Source organism: Canis lupus, chromosome 1 (assembly GCF_003254725.2).
Source record: "Canis lupus dingo isolate Sandy chromosome 1, ASM325472v2, whole genome shotgun sequence".
Taxonomy (NCBI): domain Eukaryota; kingdom Metazoa; phylum Chordata; class Mammalia; order Carnivora; family Canidae; genus Canis; species Canis lupus.
The window spans coordinates 69,980,264-70,007,145 of record NC_064243.1 but is presented as its reverse complement, the minus strand read 5'-3'; the positions used below and the strand labels follow the sequence as shown (position 1 = coordinate 70,007,145).

General features: G+C 41.3%; 2 protein-coding genes across 7 annotated transcripts in view; one reads left to right on the top strand and one right to left on the bottom strand.

Annotated features, from left to right (window-relative positions):
• Positions 1-4,772: 4,772 nt before the first annotated feature.
• On the bottom strand, positions 4,773-10,746 carry CTSV (cathepsin V). 4 transcript variants are annotated; one of them, XM_025423054.3, is made up of 8 exons: positions 10,530-10,746; positions 8,827-8,963; positions 8,414-8,536; positions 8,167-8,313; positions 7,775-7,999; positions 7,158-7,323; positions 5,904-6,018; positions 4,773-5,179 (listed from the first exon to the last, which is right to left on the bottom strand). In XM_025423054.3, the coding sequence occupies exons 2-8, from the start codon at positions 8,950-8,952 to the stop codon at positions 5,080-5,082; spliced, it is 1,002 nt and encodes a 333-aa protein (XP_025278839.1). In that variant the 5' UTR covers positions 8,953-8,963; positions 10,530-10,746; the 3' UTR covers positions 4,773-5,079. The 4 variants fall into 4 exon arrangements, with proteins under 4 accessions (XP_025278839.1, XP_025278838.1, XP_025278837.1 ...); XM_025423053.3 differs by lacking the exon at positions 10,530-10,746 and adding an exon at positions 10,031-10,182; XM_025423052.3 differs by lacking the exon at positions 10,530-10,746 and adding an exon at positions 9,866-10,136.
• Positions 10,320-26,882, top strand: part of LOC112644574 (protein FAM240B-like) — a 265,942-nt gene continuing 249,379 nt past the window's right edge. For 2 of the 3 annotated variants that reach the window (XM_049115706.1, XM_049115710.1), the window contains exons 1-2: positions 10,326-10,370; positions 24,277-24,346. The gene's annotated coding sequence lies outside the window, so the exon portion shown is untranslated. Of the gene's footprint in view, positions 10,371-24,276; positions 24,347-26,882 lie in introns of all 3 variants that reach the window. The other variant, XR_007413681.1, reaches the window with a different exon arrangement.

Genomic DNA, 26,882 nt, shown 5'->3' with positions numbered 1-26,882 from the left:
TGTTAGTTGTTGGAATGGTAAAGTGTCCTCCAAACTGAGAAGGCACTTTGAGACCAAAAAATGAAGCAAGCCACTCCATACCATTTATACAGTTTTACTGATCTGGAGATTGGGTAAATGATGATCCAGGTGTTTCACAGCTCTTCTCTGCATGTCAGGACCTTAATCCACAGATTTTATAGAGCAAGGAGATGTGCAGAGATCATCATGGGGTCAGAGTATTTAACAGATCATCTATGCACCAGAGTGTGGGAGGGGAAGAAACAACGATATTTCTACCAGTTGTCCAAACATCTTTAGGGAAGATCTGAACAAACCTGCCTGTATTTTGGTCAGGGGATACATTAACCTTCAAGGGGCCTGGAACAAATAGCCCTGAAGGAAATCATTGCAGAGACATTAACAAGATGGAGGGCCAAAGAGTAGAATCAGTATTACCTGCACTCCTACACCTATACAAAATGGTAGTTGAGATGCTTTGGTACATTGTAGAAGGGAGATTGATTGAAATGTTAGAGTCTATTTGTCATGTAACACTGCTCACTCACCTCAGAAGGGTATAGAGAACACACCTTCCACTATGACTGCAAGAAAGAAATTTGTGAGGCAAGTCCCAGTATCCTTGAAAAGCTCTGTGGTCACTCTCCTCTACAGATGAGAGATTACAGAGGAAACTGCTGTCATTGTTGACATGGGATTCTTGTTTTTTTTGACATGGGATCCTTAAATGCAATGGGAATAATTGGATTCTGGGGGGCAGGAGCCAAATGGTGGCAATTTAATAACCAAAGATAAGGTGGATATAGAGGCTGATTTCAGGCAACACGCATGAGCAATGGAAACCTGCAAGGCAGAAGGGCCCACAGTGACTACCAAGTTGATGCAAACTGGCTCATTAAATGACCTAGACCCATCCTGACATAGCCATAGGCCTTAATTAACCAATGAGCTACTTACAACCAGGCACAGGTACCAAAAAAGGGAAAATTCCATACATTCCCATATTTCCCCACTATATACCATAACTATAGCCCCTCACCACAGCCCTGTGGCAGTCTCTCCTTTGCTGCTCTGCCTGCTGCTCCCTTGCAGTGTATTCAGTAACTTCTATCTCCTTTGTTCTGCCTCAGGTGACCTCTGTCACCACCACAGCTGCCAGTCCCTACTCAATTGGAACACGCCACAGTGGACATGGTTACTACAGTCAACAGCAGAGTCAATGTAGTAGTCTAGTCTGACTTGCAAAACCCTATGGCATTGGCTAGCTGATCATGTCCCTAGGAGAGAAGTAGATGGGCTGGCCACTAAATTCTTACTTGATCTACATAAGCAGAAGAGTTCTAGGTCAAGTTAGCAGAAGTCTAACTTGAATTTAAAAAAAAAGTAAATATACTTTGGAGATGGTGATGGAAATATGTGCACCAAATGGCAGTTTCCTAATTATAGTAGTTTTCCCTTCTTTGTGGGTAATAGATTCCCAGACCCCCCCAGTGGATGTCTGAAACTTCTATACATGTTTTACCCTTGAACAGAGGTTTGAACTGTGCAGGCTCACTTCTTTTTTTTATAGTGTAGTTTTAATGAGTTAAACATAAAGCTACTCCCACATGCTCTTATGTAAGTTTACAAACCCTTTTATCTAAATGAAAATGTCACTTGAAAGATGGATTATACAAAGTGTAGTTTCAATCAGTTATGCAGACATATTCCAATATGCTTTTCTTTTCTTTTTAAGATTTATTTTAGAAAAAGAATGTGAGCTGGGGGAGGTGAAGAATCCTCAGACTCTCAACAGACTCTCTCTTGAGTGGAGTCTGATGAGTGGCTTGATCCCAGGATCCTGAGATCATAACCTGAGCTGAAACCAAGTTGGTTGCCCAACCAACTGAGCCACCCAGGTGCCCAGCTCTATGCTTCTACACTAAGTTTACATAAATTTATACCTCAAAAATGTTATTTGAAAGTTACAGTGTAGAATCAAGGTTTAAGCATATGGCTTATCTCCTATGTGTAGGCTCACTTTTATGCGGATTTTTCCTTAAGAATTTAACATTCTCTATTGTAAAAATACAGTACATAATATGTAGAACATACAAAACACGTTAATTGGCTATGTTATTAGTAACATTTCTCGTAAACAGTAGGCTATTAAGATTTTAGAGAATTGAAAGTTATATAGAATTCAAATGCATGAGGTGGGGGTGAAGTTGGCATCCCTAAAGCCCACATTATCCAAAGGTCAATTGTACTGTTTTTTCCTATACATACATGATAAAATTTAATTTGTAAATTAGGCACAGGATAAGGTTAACAGTAAAATAGAATGGTTATAAAAATAAACTATAAGGGAGCCTGGGTGGTTCAGCAGGTTAAGCATCTGACTTGGTTTTGGCTCAGGTCATGAGATTTGAGCTTCACATCAGGCTCTGTGCTCAGTGGGGAGTCCGCTTAAAGATTCTCTCCCTTTGCCCCTTGCTCCACTCTCTGAAAATGGATAATCTTTAAAAAATAATATACAGTAATAAAAGTTATGTGAATGTGGTCTCTCTCAAAATGTCTTCTAGTACTCATTCTTCTTGTGAAGGAAGATAGTATAGTGCTTATGTGATGAGATGAAGTAAGGTGAAGGATGGGCATTGTGATGTAGCATTAGGCTACTGACCTGCTCATTTGTCAAAAGGATCATTTGCTTCTGTGCTACTATTGCCTGAAACCAGAACAAGTGAAAAATACAGTGCAAAATGGGGAGGGGGACTACTGTACTGAGCACTTTCCCTCCCCTAATAACATGCCAAAGTGACATAGCTATAAACCCACATGAGGTAATTCCTTCCTCATAACTTGCCTAATTGTCTCACCTTTCCTTACTTCCTTTGGAATATAACTAGGATAAGGAACCATTTGGATGTCTGGACTATAGGAAATACCGGTAGCCTTCTTCAGATTATAGTGATAACATTTGTTTCCAGCTCTTTATTTCAAGTCTAATGGCTCCTCTGAAATTCTTTTAAATGATAGTTGTAGTTTGGTACTTCATGACATGAAGTTTAAAGAAAACCTCAAACAGTTTAGACACATGAGGAGTCCTTTGCTTTGACAGACTTGAACCTTTTTTTTAAAAGGAAAAAGCCGGGATCCCTGGGTGGCGCAGCGGTTTGGCGCCTGCCTTTGGCCCAGGGCGTGATCCTGAAGACCCGGGATCGAATCCCACGTCGGGCTCCCGGTGCATGGAGCCTGCTTCTCCCTCTGCCTGTGTCTCTGCCTCTCTCTCTCTCTCTGTATGACTATCATAAATAAATAAATTTAAAAAAAATGTTAAAAGGAAAAAGCCATCACACTTTCTTCCAGTTTAGCACCCAAATGTTTCCTTATTTTGAGTTGTTCCAGGATAATCTGTGAAGAGCAGTTAGCTTACTATTGCAAGATGAAGGAGTCCCTTCTCAGAGAAAACTTATGACTGAATGTGGGTAATTGTATTTTCTGAAAATGGCCACAGAAAAGGATACTGAAGGTTTTGGGGAATAGAAGGTTCCAGGTGTCCTCCATCTCATTCCCTTCTTAATGGATTATGGCTAGATTAAATATTTCACCAATTTATTTGTTATATTGTCTTACTTATGAAGAGCATTAAATTTTTAAGCACATGTATACAGGCTTCTTTAACTTGCAGAATGTAGTATATTTTGACATTTTTCCTCCTACATGTCTCCTGCAGAACAAGTTAAAGAAAAGCATCATCCATAATCCACCCAAGCTTTTGGCATATTTCCTTTCCATCTTTTAAATATACAAATATATTGTCTCATTTGTATTTACTGCCTGTGCAACCATAGGCTTAGGCTGTTTTGATCCCTTCCAAGGTTTTTTTATTTTTTTATTTTTATTTTTTTAAAAGATTTTATTTATTTATTCATGAGAGACACACAGAGAGAGGCAGAGACAGGCAGAGGGAGAAGCAGAGAGCCAGACATGGGGCTCGATCCCAGGTCTCCAGGATTATGCCCTGGGCGGAAGGCGGCGCTAAACCACTGAGCCACCGAGCCACCGGGGCTGCCGCCAAGTTTTTTTTTAATTCAAAGATTAGCTAAGCCCAGGTTTGGCCTAGTGATCACTCCTCCAGCTTCCTAGGCCAGGACTATTTCTGTAGTCTGTGCTCATCTCTTGTGGATCTTTAATACATTTCTCCAGTTCTTACTAAGTATCTGAGACTTGTTCATCATAGCCATTAAATTTACTTTTGCTAACATTAGGTAACAAAACTTCTCCTAGAAGAGTAATGTGGAAAGCCAACAGACTTGGCAGAACAAAGACAAGACAGACTTGGGAACCTAGAATCTGGTCCTCTTTCAGCTGCAACGTAGTCACATGATCTTCACCAGCAATTCAAAGAGATTGCTTCAGTAACTAACTGGCTCTGAGGCTTTTATTCCATGACCTTGTTAGATTTTAACCATTTTGAGTCAAGAGGATCTCCTTTTCTAGTATGTAAAGCCTAAGAATCTGTATGTTTATTCACTTTCCTAAAGAGTGAATTGTTAAAAACTATTAAAACTTTATTAAAACAATTTACCTTGTCCTTAGAGACTGTCGTATTTTGTCAGATTCAAGGGTTGGCTCAACATAGCCAATGGGCAGCTGACATATTTTTAACTAGAAGATGCTGAGGGCCAACCCAGTGTCCTCCTAATTCAGCATTGGTATATTCAGTTGTCTTTACAGCCCAATTATATTTCCCGACTACACAAAAAGTTAATGCATTGGAAGCAGAGAAGTTCCACCTCTACATATTGAATTAAAATTTATTTCAAAAGGCAAAGTTTTATATATCTTTTGAAAAAATGAGAAGTCAAAAGTCTTAGAATTAAGTAATGAGTCTTCAACGTTATAAAGCCATATATAACAGTAATTAAAGTAGTGGTAATGTTTTACCCTGATAAAAATGTCACAGAATTCAAATCACAACTTGGATCCTCAATGATTCAAGTGTCTTATCTTACACAATAAGAGTCTGGTCAGCTTTAAGATAAAATTCTTCCAGATATGCTGCCTTCAAGTCCTCTAATCTTGCGATCCATCAGCTCACACAGTGGGATAGCTGGCTGCTGTGGCAATTCCACAGTGGTTGTTCTGGTCTTTGGCCATTTTTACATAGCCATTCCAGCCCCATTCTGGACCCCAACTGAAAAGAAGAGCATATTTTTTCTTTTATGCAAAGAATTAAGTACACACTTAATAGCTAATACTTAAGGCTTTCCACTTACCAGGCACTATTCTAAGTGCTGTTACATAAGTATATTAATTCCCATAGGTCCGTAACTTTTTAAGACAGGAAATTGAGGCAAAGCTAGAATTCCAATGTAGCAGTCTGTTTCTCTGCAGGCTATCTTAGCCCTCATCTCAATTAATTGATCCTGACAATCCTCAAAGTCTTGGAGAGTTGGGAAATAGAATAAAATGGCAGGGTAAGTGGTAACAGGAAGGACGCACAAAGTCCACTGGACTCTTGGAAAATCTTTCGGACTTAAGAGTCAGCAGGGGTTTCTGCTCAATATACCTTGTTGAAAAACTGGGACACAGAAAAAAGGAAAACCAGCCCTTAACCCTAGAGGTGGCAAAATCCTTTATCTCAAACTCTTAGGGCCAGATAGGTTTCTGGATAAAAACAATTTCATAATTTAGAAATGCAATGTTACAAATACATAGTAATAATTACAACAAGCTTGCTAAAGAGTCTTGTAATCAAGTATCAGTAAGTTTTACCTTTATAAAAATGTAGTGTTCATTTTAAGTGGGAGAAAGGCTTCTGGGATTTCGAAAGCAAGTTTTTGGACTTGAAATCAAAAACGGATTCCAAACAAGCATTCCCTTTCAATTTAATATATACAACATTTGGAGTTTTATACCTGTTCTTGACAATCCAAAATTTATTATTTGAATCTGTTCCTTCAAAGCCATAGCCAACCACCAGAACACCATGATCTAGATCTTTGCTGCTGCAGTCTGGATCAAAATAAATGCCTAGAAGAGTAAAATTTGATGTCAGGGTAAGAAGCTCCAGGGAACACATGACATTAACTCACTCTACTACAGTTAAGAGAGACATCTCAAAATGCAATGAAATGTCATCAACAAACTCCAAATAAAGTCAAGTATTTACCAAAAGATTGTTATGGCTCATAAAAAGGAAAAAAAGCCAAACTCAACTCACTAGAAATCAACACAATTCAGTTAAATCAAAGATATTTTCTTATTTATTTATTTAATTTTAAAAGATTTTATTTATTCATGAGACAGAGAGAGAGAGAGAGAGAGAGAGAGAGAGAGAGGTGTCCCTATTTTCTCCTTAAAAAAAAAAAAAAAGATTTCCAATAATAAGATCTAGTTATCGGGGACACACCTGGGTGGCTCAGTAGTTGAGCATCTTACCTTTGGCTCAGGGTATGATCCGGTGGTCCTGGGATCCAGCCCTACATCGGGCTCCCTGCATGGAGCCTGCTTCTCCCTCTGCCTGTCTCTGCCTCTCTCTGTGTGTCTCTCATGAATAAATAAATAAAATCTTAAAAAAAAAAATCTAGTTATCAAGGCTAAGGTTATTTAGCCACTTCCATTATTTAGCATAATCCTTTATATTCCTAAAAGGAAACAACATCAGTGTTTATATTCCATAGTAAACATTTTTTGTAAAAGATATCCAACAATTGGGCAATAGTTACATCAATTGTTTGTATTTACAGAATTACTATAAAATCAGAAAGAAGGGCAGCCCAGGTGGCTCAGTGGTTTAGCACTGCCTTCAGCCTAGGGTGTGATCCTGGAGACTTGGGATCGAGTCCCACGTCGGGCTCCCTGCATGGAACCTGCTTCTCCCTCTGCCTGTATCTGTGCCTCTCTCTCTGTGTCTCTCATGAATAAATAAAATCTAAATAAATAAATAAATAAAGTAAAATTAGACAGAATTTGTCATGAAAAAATGCCTAAAACATGTCAAGTGGAAACATCACTATATTCAATACCCACTCAAAATTCTACTGTCTTTAAAAAAAAAAAAAAAAAAAAAATTCTACTGTCTTGGAAAGCAGGACTCCAAACCAAAGTCCATCACGGTGTTTTCCAATTTTGCCTACCTGAATTTCCACAGTAAAAATACAAATACCCACCTGATTTGTAGAATTGGAAAGACTGATGGCCTGCATCAATAGCAACAGAGATGGGCCCTAGAGTTGCCACTGCTTTCATTAGGGCCTTCTCCCGTTGAGGGAGGTCCACAAAGCCAGTGTCATTGGCAGCAGAACACTCAGGCTTGTAATTGCAGGTCTCTGTGTCCTTTTAAAGGTAAATGGAAAAGAACGTTGATCACTACCATCCAACTCCTGGGGGACAGGAGTTCTAGGACCTCAACTCTCAGCAGTTTATAGCTTAATGATTTCCAAGTTGACTCTGTTGTCAGTCAACAGCAAAATGCTACTGGTTGATTTGAAATTGAAAAATTAGCAGATGTTTCTTCAGTGAAACCCTTAGGCCTACTTGTCCACAAGAAACTTCACTGTGGAGAAACTTGCATTATGTGCAGAATAGTGTATAAACTCTCCAAGTTACACATAGAAGTAAGAACAGCTAACCATCTATTCAGAGAATTTATGCAAAGGCTGATAATTTATATGGACAGTTCTGTCAGTTTGCATCTAAACTGTGAATGCTTAATAAAATGTCATCTTTCAAAATGTTCAACTTTCAAAAGCAGATCTTGAATAACAAGATAAGGAGTCCCATTTACCCTTCCAAGATACGGATAAGATTCCTCTGAGTCCAGGCCTCCATTGTCCTTAACATACCGGAAGGCGTTATCCATCAGGCCACCATTGCAGCCCTCGTTACCTTGAGCCCTAGAGCAGTCCACCAGGTTTTGCTCACTCAGTGACACAAGTTTGCCCGTTTTCCGGAACATCTGTCCTTCAAGGGCACCAGTTGCACTAAAAGCCCAACAAGAACCACACTGACCCTGAAAATAAAAAAGTTACCAGTTTACAATACAAACAATACCTCATATACCTGAATACTCTTAAAACAAAAAAGCAAACTGAGGTTACTCCACAGTCTACCAAAGCAAGGACATTAATTCCTTTTTGGCTCTACTCTTGGAGGGAGATCTGCTAAATATTACCATACCTGATTCTTCACAGGAGTTACATAGCCTTTCTCTCTCCAGTCCACTGATTTGGGGATCTCAGCAAAGAGAGGTTCTTGGAACATTTTCCCTTTCTTGTGCTTCTGGTTTTGAAAGCCATTCATCACCTGCCTGAATTCTTCATTGGTCTTTATGGAAAAGTAAATTAGATGTTGAAAAAGCAAGAGGTTATTTTGCTCAAGTACAGAGAGGAAGCACAAAACATTCAGCAATCTATGCCACACTCACCATGTCACCAAAGGCATTCATTGCCATTGTGAAGCCATGTTTCCCTTGGCTGTATTCCCGATTATGCAGTTCAATCATTTTCATATTCTTCTCCCACACTGCTCTCCTCCATCCTTCTTCATTCTAGAGGTAAATATGTAACTTATCTTTATTTCTACTTAAAACCCAGCCCATCCTCACCATGGGGATTTACATACAGGGAGAAAAAACCATGGCCAGGGATGGCTTTATGCTTCTGGGAGCTGTTCAACAACCATACAACAGGAATTATGCCTATATCGTGCTCAGTAACAGGTGCCATGAAGTTATTGCCTTGGTAAAAGCTAACTTCTAGATGCTACTCTCTAGCTATAAATTCTCAACGGCAAGGGCCTTTCTCTTGGGGTCCCTCTGGACAGTTTCATGTTACTAACCATGCCATATAATCTCCTGTGCGTTGCCTTCCACTGGTACCACTGTGCATTTAAGCTTTGATCAAATTTGGGAGCTGCTGAGGCTATTCCCAAGCAAAGGGCAGTCAAGAAGAGTGAAGGATTCATGTTTCAAAAACCTAATAAGGAAAACAAAATGAATATTTGATGAGACTGATCCTTTAAAAAAGCCATCCTATTTTGTCCTGAGATGTTAAGTAAAAACACTTAAAAACCATTTTCCCAAATATTTACAGGTCTGTGGAAGAAGGCTATGGATGTGGGCGGAGAAAAACACGCCAAGGACTTAAACAGAGGAACTATATATGATTCAGCCTTCAACTGAAAAACAGGCTGACAAGTGCTGTAGGAATTGAAATAGACTTCATTGTAATAGTGCAATGACAATTTAGGTTTTGATAGAGGTCTCAGAATCTTTAGACAACTCAGAAACTGTTGGTCCAACTTATTTACTGAAAATACCGAGGTGACCCAGGAAATCTTATCAGGACACTTGTTCCCAAGTAGGGGCAGGGATCCCCCAGGACTCAAGTAGCCCCTCACACCTTTCTTCTGAACTAATGTACAGCATGAGGGGAGACATGCCTTCGGACCTCTATTTCTTGAATTGAAACCTCTCTAAAGGCATTCCCAGAAGGGAGACGGGAGTGCACGCGGTGCCCCCATATCTGGCCTCTGCCGCCAACACCTCTCCGGCCCCCAAATCAAGGACGAGGTCCCGAGGCACGACGGAGTCCAGGGCAGCCAGTTCCCGACCCGTACGAGAGCGGCGCGGCAGGCGGGGCTGGGCCAGGGGGCTCTCCGCCCCGCTCACCGGCCTGCGCGCCGGGAGGATGTTGACGGACGACCGCACCGGGCGCCGGGCCCCGCAGCCGACGCCGCGGTCAGGCTGCCGCGAGCTCCCGGCTACCGCACCTGAGTCCGCCACGGCCAGAGGCGCTCCGGTTCCCGCGCAGCCTAGGGCCCTGGTGGTCTCAGCGCCGCCCTGGGCTCCCCCAACCGTTCAACCCGCACTTCCCACCTCCAGGCTTACGGGATCCCGGCAGCGTCGACTTAGCCTCATCAACTCCAGGTAAGCAGATACTCGTACCCAGCGGGTCGCACCCGCCCCTCGCCCGAGCCCCGGGGTGGACCCCCGCTCCAGTCCCGGTGCCCGACGCGCTGGTTCCCAGACCGAGACGCTGACCTGCGGCGCCCACAGCTGCGCAGGCGAAGCCCACCGATCGCCAAGGCCCAGGAGTCTGGCCCGAGTGCGCCTGACTCAGCCTTTAAGGCCCCGGGAATTCGGCCTTCTCGGGCCCGCCCCCGCCGCCTGCCCGCGCGGCGATTGGCTGCGCCGACCTGTGGGCGGGGCCTCCGGGCGTGGGGCTCCCAGCGCGTGACGCAGCGCCGTCTGGACAGGTCCCGAGGCGGCTGGGGCCGGCTTCAGGGGGGTGGAGTATAGCGCCGGGAGCCGGGGGGGGGGCGGGCTGGAGGGGTGGGATCCCGAGCCAGTCTGGGGGCCCCGATGACGTCACGACCTCAAGGTTAGCCAGGGCCTGCTTCAGGGGGGCCAGGGGTAGCGCCGAGGGGGCGAGGCAGGGTGGGCGGGGGGTGGTGTCCAGGGGCCAGCTGGGGACCTAGATGGCGTCATGACCCCAACTCACGGGATCGGTGGGGGAGGTCGTTCTCGAAAGGAAGCTCACCAGCATCCCCCTGCGTGTCCTTTCGTCCTACAGTCTTCGGTTAAAATCTCCTGGAAGGCTGAGAACAGGATAGTCTGTCTAGTGGTTCCTGTTTATTCCAAGCAAAGGTGGGGCGGGTGGAGGATGGGGGATGCGGTGCCTCTCGGTTTGGGAAGAATCTGGAGGGGACTGGAAATCCCCCAAATACGGATGCGGTAGTCAAGACCTAAATCCTTGGAAAGCGAAGGGACAGACTGGGTAGGAGTACACAAAGGCCTGGTATTTCGTAATGCTTCGCTCCTGTATCTCTGCCTTCTTCCCTCTCCAGCCTTTCTCAAAAACAATGAAACAAATTATTTACAGAAAAATTTGGTTCAATGAAAAACGCTGTTGAGAAAGGTGGAAACTTTTATTTCCCTACACTTTGCATTAGAGGTTGTTTGGTCTTTCTCAGTATCCAAAGTACTTCTCTTAAGCTATAAGGAATATGCTTTCTAACACTTATTGTCAGGGTGCTTCTCCAATGATAACAAGCAGTGACTAACATATATATTGTATGTATTGTATTCTTACAGTAAGCTAGAAAAAAAATACGTTACTAGAAAAATCATAAGGAAGGGAAAATACATTTACAGTATTCTAATGCATTTATCAAAGGAATTTGGATGTAAGTGAATTCCACATTTCAAGCCTGTGTTGTTCGAGTGTTAGCTGTATGTAGAGATTTAAGGAAATCAATTTAGAAATGTTTCTAAAAGTTTATTTTTTAAATTGTGTAAGAAACATTCATTGTAGAAAATATATTTTAGAAAATGAACAACCCTGTGCTCTCCCTCCTTTTTTCTAGGCCTATAAATATATATATATATATATATATTTTTAATTTTTACAGAAATTGGTGCATGTGAATTTGCTTCTACAAAAGTTATCAATTTAATTTTAACTAAGTACAAAGTCAGACAAATAGATATTTTTAAAAGTCAACTTATTGGGCAGCCCCGGGGGCTCAGCGGTTTAGCGCCGCCTCCAGCCCAGGTCTGGAGATCCAGGATCGAGTCCCACGTCGGGCTCCCTGCATGGAGCCTGCTTTTCCCTCTGCCTCTCTGCCTCTCTCTCTGTGTCTGTCATGAATAAATAAATAAGATCTTTAAAACAAAAAGTCAACTTATTAAAAATTTCATTTTATGTCCTTGGAAAGTAGAATCCTTTTCCTCTCACACACAGCTAAGGGCCCCAAGTTTTCAGGTAGTTACAAAAATGTATTGCATATGGCTGGACTTTGATTTTGCTGTTTTATCCTTAAAAAAAAAAAAAGTAACAATGCTGGTCAGCACAAGCATCATACGCAAATAGAAATAAATGAAGACCACCCACGATACAAAAAGACAATTCCAAAAAAGAAAAGAAAAAGGACACAATTTTAAAACAACCAGAGTGAGGAAAAGCTTTAATTATGTAAAAAGAGGGAGGCTTCTGTTGTCATGGGGAAGCTGGAGGACGAATAACTAGAAATGGAACTTCATTTATGTGATTGGTTTGGGGGAGAATATTTGGATTTCTCCGGTTTGTCCTGGGTTGGAAGTGGAGGCAAAGATAAAGTAATAGCCATTCAGCAAGTCCTGACTGTTCTGAGACAGTTGCCAGAGAGGTTTCTTTTGTGGGTCAGAGTTCTTTGTTATGTAAAGTATGGCCATTGTTTGCTTGTTTACTCAGTCAATCACAAGAAATCTAAATTATTCTAGCACGTGGGTTTTATAGTTGCCCTGGGGTCACAGCTCCATAAGATTGCACAGGGTGGAAAAACCTGCTACTGTGTGAATGCCTGCACCTAGGTAATAGCCTGGCGGGAGGCTGGCTGACTGGCAGGTGCTGCTCCAAAGAATGGCATCACCTCTGCTTGATGGAATGTGATACAAACTCAATAGAGGAGAAAATGGTGTCTATGCTCAAAACGTAAGATTAAATCAAGAGATATATAAATTCAGGAGAAATATGGGAGAAAGTCATTTAAGCAAAAGAGTGGAAGATATTGCTCCATCCAACTCATGACATGTACTTCTACATAATCTGTTAAATAATGCATTACAGAAATGTGTATTACTAACCATTGTGTCCATTTTCTTCTTATTCCTTTGCAAAATAACTTAAATGGGTGCTAATATTAAAATTGTCACATTTTAGTCAAGCAGCCAAAATTTAGTTCTGCCTTTGATAAAATTCATTTGTCAGGATTTCCCAATTCCTATTTAAAATGCAGCCCAGCAGTTTAGCACCGCCTTCAGCCTCAGGTGTGATCCTGGAGACCTGGGATCAAGTCCCATGTCAGGCTCCCTGAATGGAGCCTGTTTCCCCCTCTGCCTGTGTCTCTGCCTCTCTCTCTCTCTCTCTGTCTCTCCCTCTCTTTCTCTCTGTCTGTCATGAATAAATAAATAAAATCTTTAATAAAATAAAATAAAATGCAGTTTCTGTGAAAGTATATTCTCATGTTCATGTCTAGATTTCTTTTGCTCACCAGTAAACAGGATATAATTCTTCACCTCATCTCTGGAAGTTTTAAACCATGGGGCAGTGAACACATCCAGGGTAATGGTATTCAAGATCCTGGGGCCACTTAACATCTCTCCTCAATATAACAACTATTCCAATTTGTTTAAATTCAATGAGCCAAGACTTACTCTTAAAAGCATTATCCAGACAACCGTCTATTTGTAAAATGGTTTATTATAATTTATAATTTTATGAAAAAGAGCCTGTTTATGGTTAGATGTTCATATGAAATCATGTATGAAATAATATATATATTTTTAGCTACTGTAACATTAAACAACCAGCCAATTTGTTAAGTAAATCAATTAAGAATTAATTAAACTCTTACTTTGTGATCATTGTCGTCTCAGGGTATAGTTTGTTCATTTACTTAGACATGTTCTACATGTAACTTCCCTACTAGCTTTACTGAAGCTCAGCATTTCCATTTTATTATTTTTTTTTAATTTTTATTTATTTATGATAGTCACACAGAGAGAGAGAGAGAGAGAGAGGCAGAGACACAGGCAGAGGGAGAAGCAGGCCCCATGCACCGGGAGCCCGACATGGGATTCGATCCAGGGTCTCCCGGATCGCGCCCTGGGCCAAAGGCAGGCCCCAAACCACTGCGCCACCCAGGGATCCCAGCATTTCCATTTTAAAATCTGATATTGACACCTGGGTAGCTCAGAGGTTGAGCATCTGCCTTCGGTTCAGGTCCTGATCCCATGGTCCTGGGATAGAGTCCCACACTGGGCTCCCTGCAGGGAGCCTGCTTCTCCCTCTACCTGTGTCTCTGCCTCTCTTTGTGTCTCTCATGAATAAATAAAATCTTAAAAAAAAATAAAATCTGGGCAGCCCAGGTGGCTCAGCAGTTTAGCACCACCAGCAGCCCAGGGTGTGATCCTGGAGACCCAATATCGAGTCCCATGTTGGGCTCCCTGCATGGAGCCTGCTTCTCCCTCTGCCTGTGTCTCTGCCTCTCTCTCTCTCTCTTGTGAATAAATAAATAAAAAATCTTTAAAAAAATAATAAAATGAAATCTGATATCAACTACGGTAATCTTGATTTTACAGCATATGAACACAGCCATTACCAGTATCATTTAAATGAAATTATGGCAAAGTGTCTTGATGTAGAAGGTAACAAAGGTGCTGACCTTTGTCCCAGTGGGATTTTTCCCACTGTCAAGACTATAATCCAAACTCTCCTTTGGCTGCCAGAGGATCTCTTCCTCAAATCTGAAAAAAAGTCTTTTCATGAAACAAGAAGTATCAGTTTCTTATGACTGCTATAACAACACATTTCCACAATGGGTTAAAAGAACAGGATTTTGTTCTCTCACAGTTATGGAGGGCAGAAGTTCAAAATCTCATCACTTGGGCTGAAAACCAGTTGTCACAGAACAGTGCTCCCTCTGGAGGTCTAGGGGAAAACCTGTTCTATCCAGCTTCTGGTGGCTTCAGCCACTCCTTGGCTTGTGCACATCACCCCAATCTCTCCCTTCTCTTCTTTTGTCTAAGTCAAATTTCCCTTCACTTCCCTCTTATAAGAACCCTTGTGATTGCACTTAGAGCCCATCCAGATAATCCAGGATATCTGTCCCTTGCAAAATCCTTAATCACATTTGGAAAATGTTTGCTATGTAATATTTAAGATTCTAAGAATTAAGATATGATATCTTTGGGGACCATTATTTAATCAACTATAACATGGCATAAATAAAAACTAGTTTCTTGAGAAAACTGATTGAAACTTTTTGTTTAACATTTTTAGGCTGGCTTGATTAGCACAGCTAGGCCCTAAACTCTGTGTGAACTTCCCACTCTGAAAATTTGCTCACGTCCCTGACTACAGACATTTCCTGCCTTGACTCTCCTGTTCGTGCAATGTTTGGCACAGTTTTTTAAGGCTCAAGACTCCTACACAGCAGTTTTTATTACCTTTTTCTTCCCCAACCCACCTTATATTTCCAGAGCCACCAATTCCAGGATCTCTGCATATAAAAGCATTACTCACCCATCCTTTCCTGAAAACATTTCTGAGTTAGGCTTTGAGCATCTCCTTATGTCAATTGCCCCCATTAATACAGTCTTTCCTTACAAATATAAGTTTTTGCATTTCCTCTCCTGGCACCTTGTGTCATTATGGTAAGTAGTCAAGACAGAGAAGACCTTTATGTTATTAATAGTCACCTTGAACATACATGTGCTAGGGCTTTGTTCTACAGGATAGGCATCTCCATAGGAGAGTACCCAGCACTCCTTGGAGATTAAAGTGTTATTAGAAAGGATTCCTGCAATGATGATAATTGTGATGATCATGATGGTGCTGATGGTGACTATGATGAGGATACCAATAGCTAGATAACACTGAGGTACCAGGCACTGTTCAGTGGAGCATGTTCTAGCTCCTCTATCATTCACTCTTCACAACAACCCTGTGATAGCGATTCTCAAACTTGAGTGAGCATCTGAATTACCAGAGTGCTTGTGAAACTGATGGCTGACTTCTATCCTCCGAGTTTCTATTGCAGTGGATCTGACATGGGGTTTGAGAATTTGCTTCTCTAACAAGTTCCCGAGCAATGCTGATTCTACTGATCAGGGAACCCACTTTGAGAACCACTGCTCTAGGAGATGGGTACTATTATACACTCCATTTTACAGATGAAGATGGTCATGGTGGGGAGTGTACAAAATCAATGGTGATACAGGTTTCTCTCTAGCGTGAAGAAAGAACTTAAGTGTACTTTAGGACAGCAGGGCTTAGAAAAGGAAGCTGGACTTTGGGGGACTTTGCCCTCAGCCCCAGCCCCCATCACTTACTTGGCAAACTGAACTTTGGGTGCCAGAGGACAGCAGGAGAAGTAGAAAGTGAGCACTTATCATTTCTCTTATGTGCCTCAAAATATTTCTTTTTCTCCTCAATAAACTGCTAGAGGCCATAATGAGATAAAGTGTCAAACCTCTCCAGGGCCAGGCTCTCCTGCTTGGACTTCAACATAGGCTTGCCTGGCATTGGGCTGAAAGGAAGGGAAGACAGGTGAGCCATGCAGAAGGCATTGCTGCCCTCACTGGGCTGGGCCTCCACATCTTCCTGCTCCACCAGCTTCCTGGAAGGCATTTTGCCCTGTGCCCCCAGGGTGTTTCCTTGCTTGATCATTTCCAGAAGACAAAACTCTGTTACCTTAGCTATAATCAATTCATTTTCAAGTTTAAGACTACCTCTGATGACAATGCTTCAGTGACTCATGGGTTTTGAGAAGCTCAGGTATTTAAAAAGTGAGGTTCATTCATTCACCAATTCTAGAAACACATGTGTAAATTATTCTTTTTTAAAAAAATTTGAGACCATAAAAAGGAAATAAAACTGTGCAATCAAGGACCCCCAATTTCCTATATGCTCTCAAAAACCAAAACCAGGGAAATTTTTTCAACAGAAGCTTTGATAATTTTGCTGAGTCACTGACTCCACTCTGGTGGTTTACATTTGTTTTCTCTTTTATCATGTGTTCCCTCTCTGCCCTCGCCCATCCACCACCCACCACCCAACAGTTGCTGCCTTCTTATCTTGGTTTTATTGTCCTCAGAGCAGACCTGTAACTGTGGTCTTGAGTATATGTAAACTTTATTCTTAAATCCATAGCATCCACTGAAGAACCTAGCTTTTATTTTTGAGAACTAACTCACTCTGTGAGTAAAGAATCTGATTTTTCTTCAAGATTGCTGCTTACGTGGTCAGATAAATGGCATGTAAGAGTTCAGTATAGAATAGACAGTTCTGATCCAAGGAAGCAACAACTTCTTTTAAAGATTTTATTTATTTATTTGAGAGGGGAGAGACAGAAAGGAAGAGAGAGAGAGAGAGCATGCACGAGTAGGGGTGATGGTAGAGGAAGAAGCAGACTCCACACTAAGCAGGGAGCCTGATGCAGGACTCAATTCCAGGACTCTGGGATCATAACCTGAGCTGAAGGAGATGCCTAACTGACTGAGCCACCCAGGCACCCCAACAACTACTACTTCTTTCAAATTAACAGAATTATTCTTCTTATTATTAACAGAATCCTGTGCCAGGATGGCATTCTTTTACTCTAGGAGGATAAATCAGGCACATTGCAGAATGCACAAATCCCCCCAGTGTGTAGCCCCACTGCCCACTGTATTAGTAAGGCTTGGAGCCTGGTTGTCCTGCCTGGGTGCTTCCTTGCCCATCATCCCAGGTTTCTCATCCAGGGAGCAAGATCACATAAGGTGGCGATTCCAAAGCTAATTAGTGTCTACTATGGATATGGCATGTGGAAATCCATCCACCTCTCTGCACAGTGCCCTACACCCTGGCAAACACTTTACCAGTTTATAAATTTCCATTGGCTCAGTGTAGAAGCTATTGACATGCAATGCTTACTGATGGTATCCAGGGATGGTTTGCATGACTGTAGAAAGTAAATGGAATTTGACTGAAAAAATTTGGGAAGTAGTAAAGAAGAGTTTCTCCAAAGAGGGAGATGGAAGTAGATGATAATTTGAATGACATGAGAAAGTGTTTTCGTTGTATCAGGAGGACAAGCAAAACTAAGTTACATGTCTTGTCTCTCCAACAAAAGTGTTTTGAGGGACAAAGACTTTGTTTAATAGTATTGAGGTCCCCAGAACGTGATGAATATCATTGCAAATATAAATATCACTGCAAAATGGCAATTATTGGGCTAAGAGAGGAATTGTTGCCAATTTGGGTAAGCTCCCTGGGGACCCTGGCACTGGGCTCAGAGCTCAGGGTCTGGTGTACTTGGGAAACTTCTCTTAGGACACAAATCCTAGATCCTCCTCACTGTCCTTGAGATGCTTAGAAATGCCACAAGGAACTTAGAACTACCTCTTTCCTTAGACAGTCCCTAAGACAGAAACTAGCCATCAAGGGTCTCTTAAGGCCTGAACACCCCAATCCTTAGGGTGCTGGTGGATTTTAGAATGCTGCTAGAGTCCACTTAGGCAGTATAAGAGCTCCCTGTGGGTGGCCTTTTGGGATGGTAAGCCAAGTGGCTACTATTGCTCAACTGATCCCAGGGAAGGGAGACCCTCTTCTGTTGTTCCACTCCTTTGTGAACATTTTATTGAGGATAAAAAGAAATAGTTTGAGGCACATGAGAAAAATGGTAAAAATGAGCATCGAGATTAAGACTCATATTAATCGAGTGTTTAATCCAGTGATTTCCAACAATACTAGCATAATAGAGTCATTTGGTGTAATATTGTATTTCCTCCTGTTGAGGACTCTGAAGGAAGCTTTCTGTAAGCACAGTAGGGACTTGCCATCTAAAAACAGATGATTTAATTGCTTTGCCCAATTTATGAAAGGGAAGAAAATTGGAGACTTACCTGAATTTCATTTCTGTTTTATCTTTTTGGATTTGAGAAGTGATAAAAACTCATTAATACTTTATTATTTTGGTTGAGGTAGAAGAGAGAGCTGATAAATAAGGATGTTTGCTGTAAATACTAAACTTTGATAACCCAAATTACAGAATATCACAAAGCTCCTATCACAAAGCTTAAAATCTTTTAATGTTAGAACCATATCTGCATTAAAACAGTCAATGGAAAAATGACAGGCCAATAAAAGAAACAATTTCTAGTACTTCTGGACCGTTTACCACCCAATTGCACTGTCTTTGGAATGTAGATAACTCCTATCTCATCTTTGGAAGGCATAAACTTTGCACAAATAATTTACTTTCTCCAAGCCCTGGTTTTACCCACTATAAAATGTGGATAATACTAAGGACCTCATAAAGTTGTATTAAAAATTAAATGAGATAATATAAGTGTTGATATAAAGAGGCATTTATAGAATTTCTCCCTTGAAAATTGACATGTCTTTGAGAAATAATTCAATCCAAAGTCACACTAACGTTGCAGAAAAAATTGTTGCCATTGCGATTGTGTCCTGACCATGCTTAGGGCTTTGACCATTCTTACATATCTAGAATCCTACTGTAAGGCATTAGAGGAGTTTGTAACTTGATTCAGGGAAAACAGCTCTCAATAACCATAAAACCATGGGTGCTGGCATCCTTCCCATTCCAGAGGGTCCTCTGCCAGATTTCTTCCATTTTTTACCTTATTGTCCTAGGAAGCCCTCCCCTCCAGGGATTCATTTGGATTTATGAATGCATTTGAAATCCTCTAAGAACAGTTACAGAATCGTATAATATACTTCCTTTCCATTTGAGGAAAAGTGGTAGGCAGTGAGACAGGTCTTAAGGAGTTGAGGCTTACTTTACACAGCACTGGCTCAAAGTGCCAAGCCTGAGCCAACAGTGACATGAAAGACTGGCCCTTGTCCTTACTGCTAGCTCTCTAGCCAAGTCTGTGGGATTGAGTGTCCTCTCCATTTCTTCCTATGCAAATGACCTGCATTCCGTTACTCCTGGGGATACTGTATAAAGTGTTAAAAAGGGAAGGGCAGGGATCAGGATAATGACAGTACAATGGCTGTGATGTAGTTTTGGAATGTAGATGAGGTTTGGTGAGGTGGGGTCTGGAGCCCACGACCAAGAAAGAATTCTTGAGATGTCTTTGGTGCAAAATGGTGGTTTTGTTAAAGCCTGGGGACAGGGGTGGCTAATTGTATACTTGGGAGTTGGGGGAGGGCAAGAAAAGGGAGGTTTTTCAAAAGGACTTTCATGTGCTAAAGAGGACTTACCAAGGTACTGGAGCCCTTGCCATTGTCAAGTTAAGGTTGTTTTTCCCTCCAGCGAGGAGGAGGTGGCGAATCAACATTAAGACAGCTGGAGCTTCCTGGAAGAACATTATACTCTGCCTGCCTCAAGTATTTGTCAATGGGCTGCAGGTTATAAAGACATTTTATTTTATCTACATTTCCTTCTGGGAAGTTACGTTATTGATAAGAATGCTTTTTTCTTGTAAATCTCTAAGACATCTATCTGTAAATTGAGGGAGACTCATGTCTTGCTGGATTATAATCTTTATAAATTTTACCATTTGTTTTTCCTTCCCTTAGCTTTAGGGAAGCCAGGAGTGCCTGAGGAATGTCATACTTATCTCACTTGGGGTGAGGGAGGGGGTTGCGGGGTGTCAGCTAGTGCTTTGTTCGCAGCTTGCATTCTGCTCCCTCATCAGCTGGATTCAGGAAATGATGTTTTGCCACTCATTCATTCTATGAGTCCTTACTAAGTCCCTATTATGTCAAGTCCTGTGCGGAGGAATCAAAGATAAATGAACACTGACACATTCCCTGCACTGGAGGAGCTTACATCCAATGATGCAGTAGGTATGAGTCAAATATTCCCTTTGGATAATATATAGACTTGTGCTTTCTTTCTTTGCCATTGACCTAAAAGTCTTGCCAGCTTCTCATTTTGTGGGTCCCCAAGTAGTGAGGTTTCCATGTAGCTGTCCCATCCCCTGATAGAAGGAGCCTGAGAAACTATAGCAGCCTCCCCTTCTCCAGATTTCATCAGGAAAAAGAGAAGGCCTAAACGACATAAAATAAAAGACATTCTGACCACGGCTGCATGTGCTCATTTGATCATGGATCAAATGAGCCTTGTTGATTCAGGTATTTCTGCCCAAACTATATGGCCCATTATCTGTCACTTGATTCAGTTCTAGTTCATTTGATTGTGACCTGCTGTCTGGTCTCTATTTTCAAGAAGTCATCTCAATGCACCATTGATCCTAAGCCTGTCTGCCCAAAGAGTCCCTGTGGCGACCTCACTATTAACCTTTGCAGGTCCTCCTGTGTTCACAGAGAAAACAGGTATTGGTATTCTAATCTGAGAGAATAGTCAGAGGCATATGGTACAAACTTTGAAGTTTTAACCAAACCAACATCAGTATCTTAGAGTTCTTTCTCAGGAGGCAGAATGTTCATCTGAATGGAATGGGCACAAAATCCATCCCCTGCCCACCACCAAAGGAAATGGCAAAATGTCTAGGATCCTAAATGGCATCAAATAATATAAACTCTTCTATTTTCGATTTAATACTATGGCATAGATATCTTTCCATGACAATACATAGAGCATTCCAGTGTTCACCCCTACCATGACTTCAGTACTCTCCTTTTCTCTTATTGATGAACAGTTAGTTTTTCTGTTTTTCACTTACAAGCATTACTGCAATGAATATTTTTGCACATGTATCATCTTTTTTAGAGAAGGGGATAGAGAGAGAGTGAAAGAGGGACAGAGAAGGAGAGAGACAGAGGTAGGGAGGAGGGGCAGAGGGAAAGGGAGAGAGAGATAGAATCTCAAGCAGGCTCCACACCCAGTGTAGAGCTGACATGGGGCTCGATCTTGCAACCCTGAGATCACAACCTGAGCTAAAATCAAGAGGGGGATGCTTAACCGATTGAGCCATCCAGGTGCCCCTTGCAACATGTGTCTTTATGAGGGTGTGCAAATATTATAAAACTAACTTCTGGAAATGGAACTACTTACTGAAGTTATTCCAATGTGTCTGCCTACCTGTAGCAAATGAAAATGTTCATTTCCTCAGAAATTGTAAACCATCTCATTTATAAGCAAAATGTGATCTAATTGCTGCTTTACAACATTGAGAACCCAATATGCCAGAGATTTACATACACAGTTGGAATGGACTTAATTATTTTTCACAATAATCACGTGAGGTAAGAACTGCTAACTGATTTACAATTGAAAAACAAAATGTGAGATAGCTGTGTGCCCTTAGGTAAATAAGTTAAGCACTCTGTGCTTCCATTCCTCTAGTGGAAAAACGGAAGTGGTAGTATCGTGTTTATTACATAGATGTGATGGTCAGTTTTATTGGCCAACTTGGGTCCGGTTATACTCCCTAGTTACTCAATCAAACACTAATCTAGGTGTTGGTTGTGTTGCTAAAAGTCCCTCTCAGTTGGTTTTAATTAAGGGCGATTACCCCAGGTAGACTGAGTGGGCCTGGTATGCAATCAGTTGATTTGTTCTTATTGCCTCTGCCTCTCTGGTTGAACACAGTGGGGGTGTGTTAAAAACTAAAAGTACTGTATAGCTGAAAGGTATTTTATGGTGCCTGTGAGTAATGGGTGACCTGGTGCATTTACAGTTTAAATGTGCTGGGAGGACAGCAGAATAGAAAGAAATCTGAAAAGACTGGATGCCTGGATGTGGTTCTGCAGCTAGTAGGCTGTGTATCATTTTGAATAAGTGACACAATCTCTCTGTGGACCTTCATTTCCTTACTTATTTGACATAAAAGAAAGAAGTTACACCAAATGGTCTCTAAAGACTTTTTCAGGCTAAAAAGTCTACAATTATAAGTTTGTTTTATACAGGCAAGGAGGCTTTAAAATCATTTTATTGTTGGCTTTGAGGTATCATTTACAAACTAAAATCTGTCGATTTTAAGTGAACAGTTTTAAGAAATGAATCCAGTAGTGTAACCACCATATCACCCCACAGATTTCCCTTCCTGCTCCTTGCCATCCATCTACTCCCCTAAGCCCTGCACTGGACAATCACTGCTTTCTGCCATGATAGCTTTGCCTTTATTTGAATGTAATATAAATGGCTCATATAGTCCGTTTTCTTATGTGCTGGGTTCTTTCACTTAGCCCAATGTTTTTGAGATTCAGATCTTTGATTATTAGCGTTTTTTGTTATAATTTCATACCGCTTATTTGTATTTCTTCTAAGATAGACTGTTTATGTCCCTGTCCATTTTCTATTGGGTCATTGATCTTTTCATAAATTTATAGAAGTACATTTTTAAAAACTCAGTGAATGATATGGAAGTTGACTTTATTTTTCTAAAGCTGCTTGAGAGTCTTCTCCTACCAAATGGACCACTTGGCCATACATGCTGTCATTCTTTCTCTGCCCCCCTGGAGGTGCCTCCTCCTTTCCAACTGCCAGCTTGCTGTGGAGATCCACATGTTGGCCTATTTCCTCACAGTGCCCAATTAGGAGGTGGGGCTTTGAGAGGAAAATGAGAAGAACTGCTTCTACCCCTGCTCCTTGGCACCCAACTGGGGGGGTGGTTTCCTAGCAGCAGAGGTATAGCCCTGGGCCTGCTCATTGTCCCTAAACCTGTACCCCAGCCCTGGGACTAGAGACCCTTCATGGCCAAAGCCTGGATTTGCTCAAACCTGCAGACAAGCTGCCTTGTAGTTCTGTTCACTGGGCTGTACCAAGGGGCGGGGAAGGGACTGTTGCCCTCATCTCATTCTGCCTCATTATCTGCCATAAACACTCAGGAAACCTCTGGAGGGTGGGGCATTCTCTGAAGTGGCCACTTCCAAATCCTTAGTGAAAAGGAACCCCTGTGCAGATCTGTGGGCCTGCAGAAACAAAGAGGGTGATGGGAAACCTACTAGGCAAGGTCATCAGAGGCTGCCTGGATGCCACTCTGATCTCTCTCCTTTGTCAGGCTGCACTGTCCTACCAGGGTGCCAGGAAGGGCCCACATTTCCTGCTGCCCCACTTGGGGCAGCTAGAAGGTCAAGTCTTGATCATCTGCACTGGAACAGATGTGCACCTGGCTTCCCAGGGAGATCTTGTAGCTCACAGGAGTTAGGTTCCATTAGGTGACATCATGTGGCACCACTTCTGGTGCACTGCCAGGTAAGTGGAGTGTCCTGTTCCAGTCTCAGGGCTTAACCACCAGGAGCTCAGTCCTGGAGGAAAACAGATCTTATTTTCCTAACATCCCATTGGATGCACACTAAGGGCACAACCTGCTTGTCACCTGGGGTTACCCTGTCCTAATCTCCTAGGAAGCTTTGAGTGAGTTTCTCAGGTGCTAGTAGACTTTGTTGTTTGGTGTTTTTATCCTGCTTCTATCCTAGTACAAGATAGAATGAAAGAAAATATACAGCATCAAGGAATACTTTAAAATCAGAATGGTAACAATGGTGAAAAATAGTCTTGGTTCAACTCCAGTGCCCACTTCAAGTCTCTAATTAAAGCTATTAAGTAAAAACATTTGTATCACGGTTCTCCCCTGAAAATTTCAAGTGTGTTTTTGTTCCAGGGTTTTTTTGTTTTGTTTTGTTTTTGTTTTTTTTAATAGAAGTCTTTGAAATTTCCATAGCTTAACCTACTGAATCTTCTTTGGAATCCTCAAATTCCTCAAATCTTTAGAGACTTGGTGGTCACTCCCTGGCCAGGGGCACTGTAAAAGGATTGTGGAGATTTCAGCTCAGAGTCAGCAAAAGCCATCCCAAACCTTTAGTGTGATTCTGGAACCTTTTTCAGGATCTTTCATGTGGGAAGACCATCTGCTCCATCCTCTGATGCAACACAAATAATCACGGTGAAGCTCAAGGTGAGTTTCCATGAGTTTATTCTTACCATGTGTGACCCAGGTACGCTAAGATTCATAGGTATGTTTGTGTTATGTTTCATATTCAAATGCACAGTTCCAGTAGTTTACTTTATAAGTTGGACTCTTTGTCTACCTTGTACTCTGTCAAGCATCAAGTACAGTGTCATCTCTGTGTGGCTGCTCTACAAATGCTAATTGGTCATGATCAGGATAATGATGTTGACAAATGACTTCATCAAACAGATGAATCATTTGATGGAAGAGGCCAGGTACAGGAGTTATGTAATGTTTCACCAAACAGGTAATGTTTCATACCTCAAAGCAACACAAAGCATTTTGCCTGTCAGTGTTACTATTTCCAGTCAGAGCCAAAAAGCCATCTTTGAAGAGAGTCGAACTTTTTTAATTTAAAGATTTATTTATTTTATTTTAGAGAAAAAGGGAGAGCACAAGTTGGGGGGAGGGGCAGGAGGAGAGAGAGAATCCTCAAGCAGCCTCCCTACTGAGCACCAGCCTGGGTGTGGCCTTGATCCCAGGACCCTGAGATCATGACTTGAGCCGAAATCAAGAATTGGATGCTGGGGATCCCTGGGTGGCTCAGCAGTTTAGTGCCTGCCTTTGGCCCAGAGTGAGATCCTGGAGTCCCGGGATCGAGTCCCGCGTCAGGCTCCTGGCATAGAGACTGCTTCTCTCTCTCTCTCTCTCTCTCTCTCTCTATGTCTATCATGAATAAATAAATAAAATCTTAAAAAAAAAAAAAAAAGAATTGGATGCTTAACTGACTGAGCCACCCAGTCACCCCCAGAAAGGTAGAATTTTTGAAGGATAGTAACTCTGTAAATAGACTCTTAGAGACATACAGTTTGTTTCCTTTGGTGAAGGCTACAACCAAAACCTGGCTCTCTCATGAGTTGGCAATCAAATAAACAAAAGCTGAAGCAAGAAGTTTGAATCAGCTATAAAAACAAACTAATTCATAAGAGTATTATCACTTCAATGGTATTGTTCTTACTCTCCTGTTGAAAGGTCTGGACCTTTTAAAATAAGGTAATGTGGCATAGACAAGTTTACAGAAAAGTTTTTGATTTACATAGGAGATTGCTGACATTCAACTATTTCTGACCTTCAAAATGTCAATTTCATGTAGTTCAACTTAAAAAAATTAAGAATTCTCTTAATTGGAATGTGTGGAATTGAATTGAATCGAATGTGTGGAATACTTGCTTCTTGGCAAATTCATAGTTATTTTCAGTTGATCTTTCTTTATGGGTATAAGTGAGTCAAAAAAAAAACACAGTATATGTTTTCCAAAAAAATTAAGTTTAATCTTAATTTTTAAACAAAATTAAGTCAAAACCTGAACTTAAATTTAAAACAAAAAGATTTAGCTAAATATTAGAATTTTGAACATAAGAGATTTTTTTTTTCTACAGAGGCCAAAATCTAATTCTTATATGTATTTCTTTGAACAATTAGATTCTTTGTCATTTTAGATCAGGTTGCAAATTTGTGGCCAAATCTGACTCATAGACAAGTAATATTCAGTCTGCATAATCATTAACACTTTTACAAATGTGAATAACATCATCATTCTCCAGTTATCAAAGCCCTTACAAACCTCTATTAGACTCCCTTTCAGAATTTATTTACATTTTCCTGCAGAGTCCTTCAAAACATTTCAATGTACTGCTCATCTTAGATGTCATTGAGGTTCCTGTGCTTTTGCTTCTCTGATGAAAACATTCTGAGTCAAGAAATCAAGGGGAAATGCTGTTCCCACCATAGATTCCACCTCATGGCCTGTCTTGTTCTGAATATGGGCAAAAGGAGAAGAAAATACCAGAAGATACTTACCTTCTCATAATGAAAGTGAGGCAAATTAAAATAAGCTATCTTTCTATTTTTAACCTCTTGGTTTTGCAAAAGTAAAAAGATTAATGATATTTAAGAGTGTGGAAAAATGGGAATTTGCTGGTATATTGATGAAATTTTGATCTCAGGATTATGATATCGAGCCCCACATTGGGCTCTGTGCTGGGCATGAAGTTTGCTTGAGATTCTCTCTCTTCCTCTCCCTCTGCTCCTCCTCTCCTCGCCGCCCCTCCCCCCCATGCACACTGTCTCTCTCTCTCTGTGTCACTCTCAAAAAAAAAAAAAGTTTAAAGCAATGATATGTGGGGCACTTGGGTGGCTCAGTCAGTTAAGCAGCTGCCTTTGGCTCAGGTCGTGATCCCAGGGTCCTGAGATCAAGCCCCATGTTGGGCTCCCTGCTTCTCCCTCTCCTTCTGCCCCTCCTTCCTGCTTGTGCTCCCTCAAATAAATAATAAATAAATAAATAAATAAATACAAACTTAAAAAAAAAAGAATGAGATGTATCTGTGTGTAATAGAAAGGTGTCAAGGATATGATATAACTGAGTGCAAAAAGCAAACTTCAGAATACTTCATAATTTAATTCTATTAAAAACCAAAAAAGATAATGGTGTATGTGTATATTGATAAACATATATAGGTATATGCATAAAGTCTAGAAGAGT

Excerpts from the sequence above, each read along its gene's own strand:
- CTSV (XM_025423054.3), bottom strand. The coding sequence starts at position 8,952 with ATGAATCCTTCACTCTTCTTGACTGCCCTTTGCTTGGGAATAGCCTCA. Across the intron at positions 8,537-8,826 it reads ACAGGAGATTATATGGCATG|AATGAAGAAGGATGGAGGAG; the intron begins GTTAGTAACATG and ends ATTTACCTCTAG. Across the intron at positions 8,314-8,413 it reads TGAATGCCTTTGGTGACATG|ACCAATGAAGAATTCAGGCA; the intron begins GTGAGTGTGGCA and ends TTTTCCATAAAG.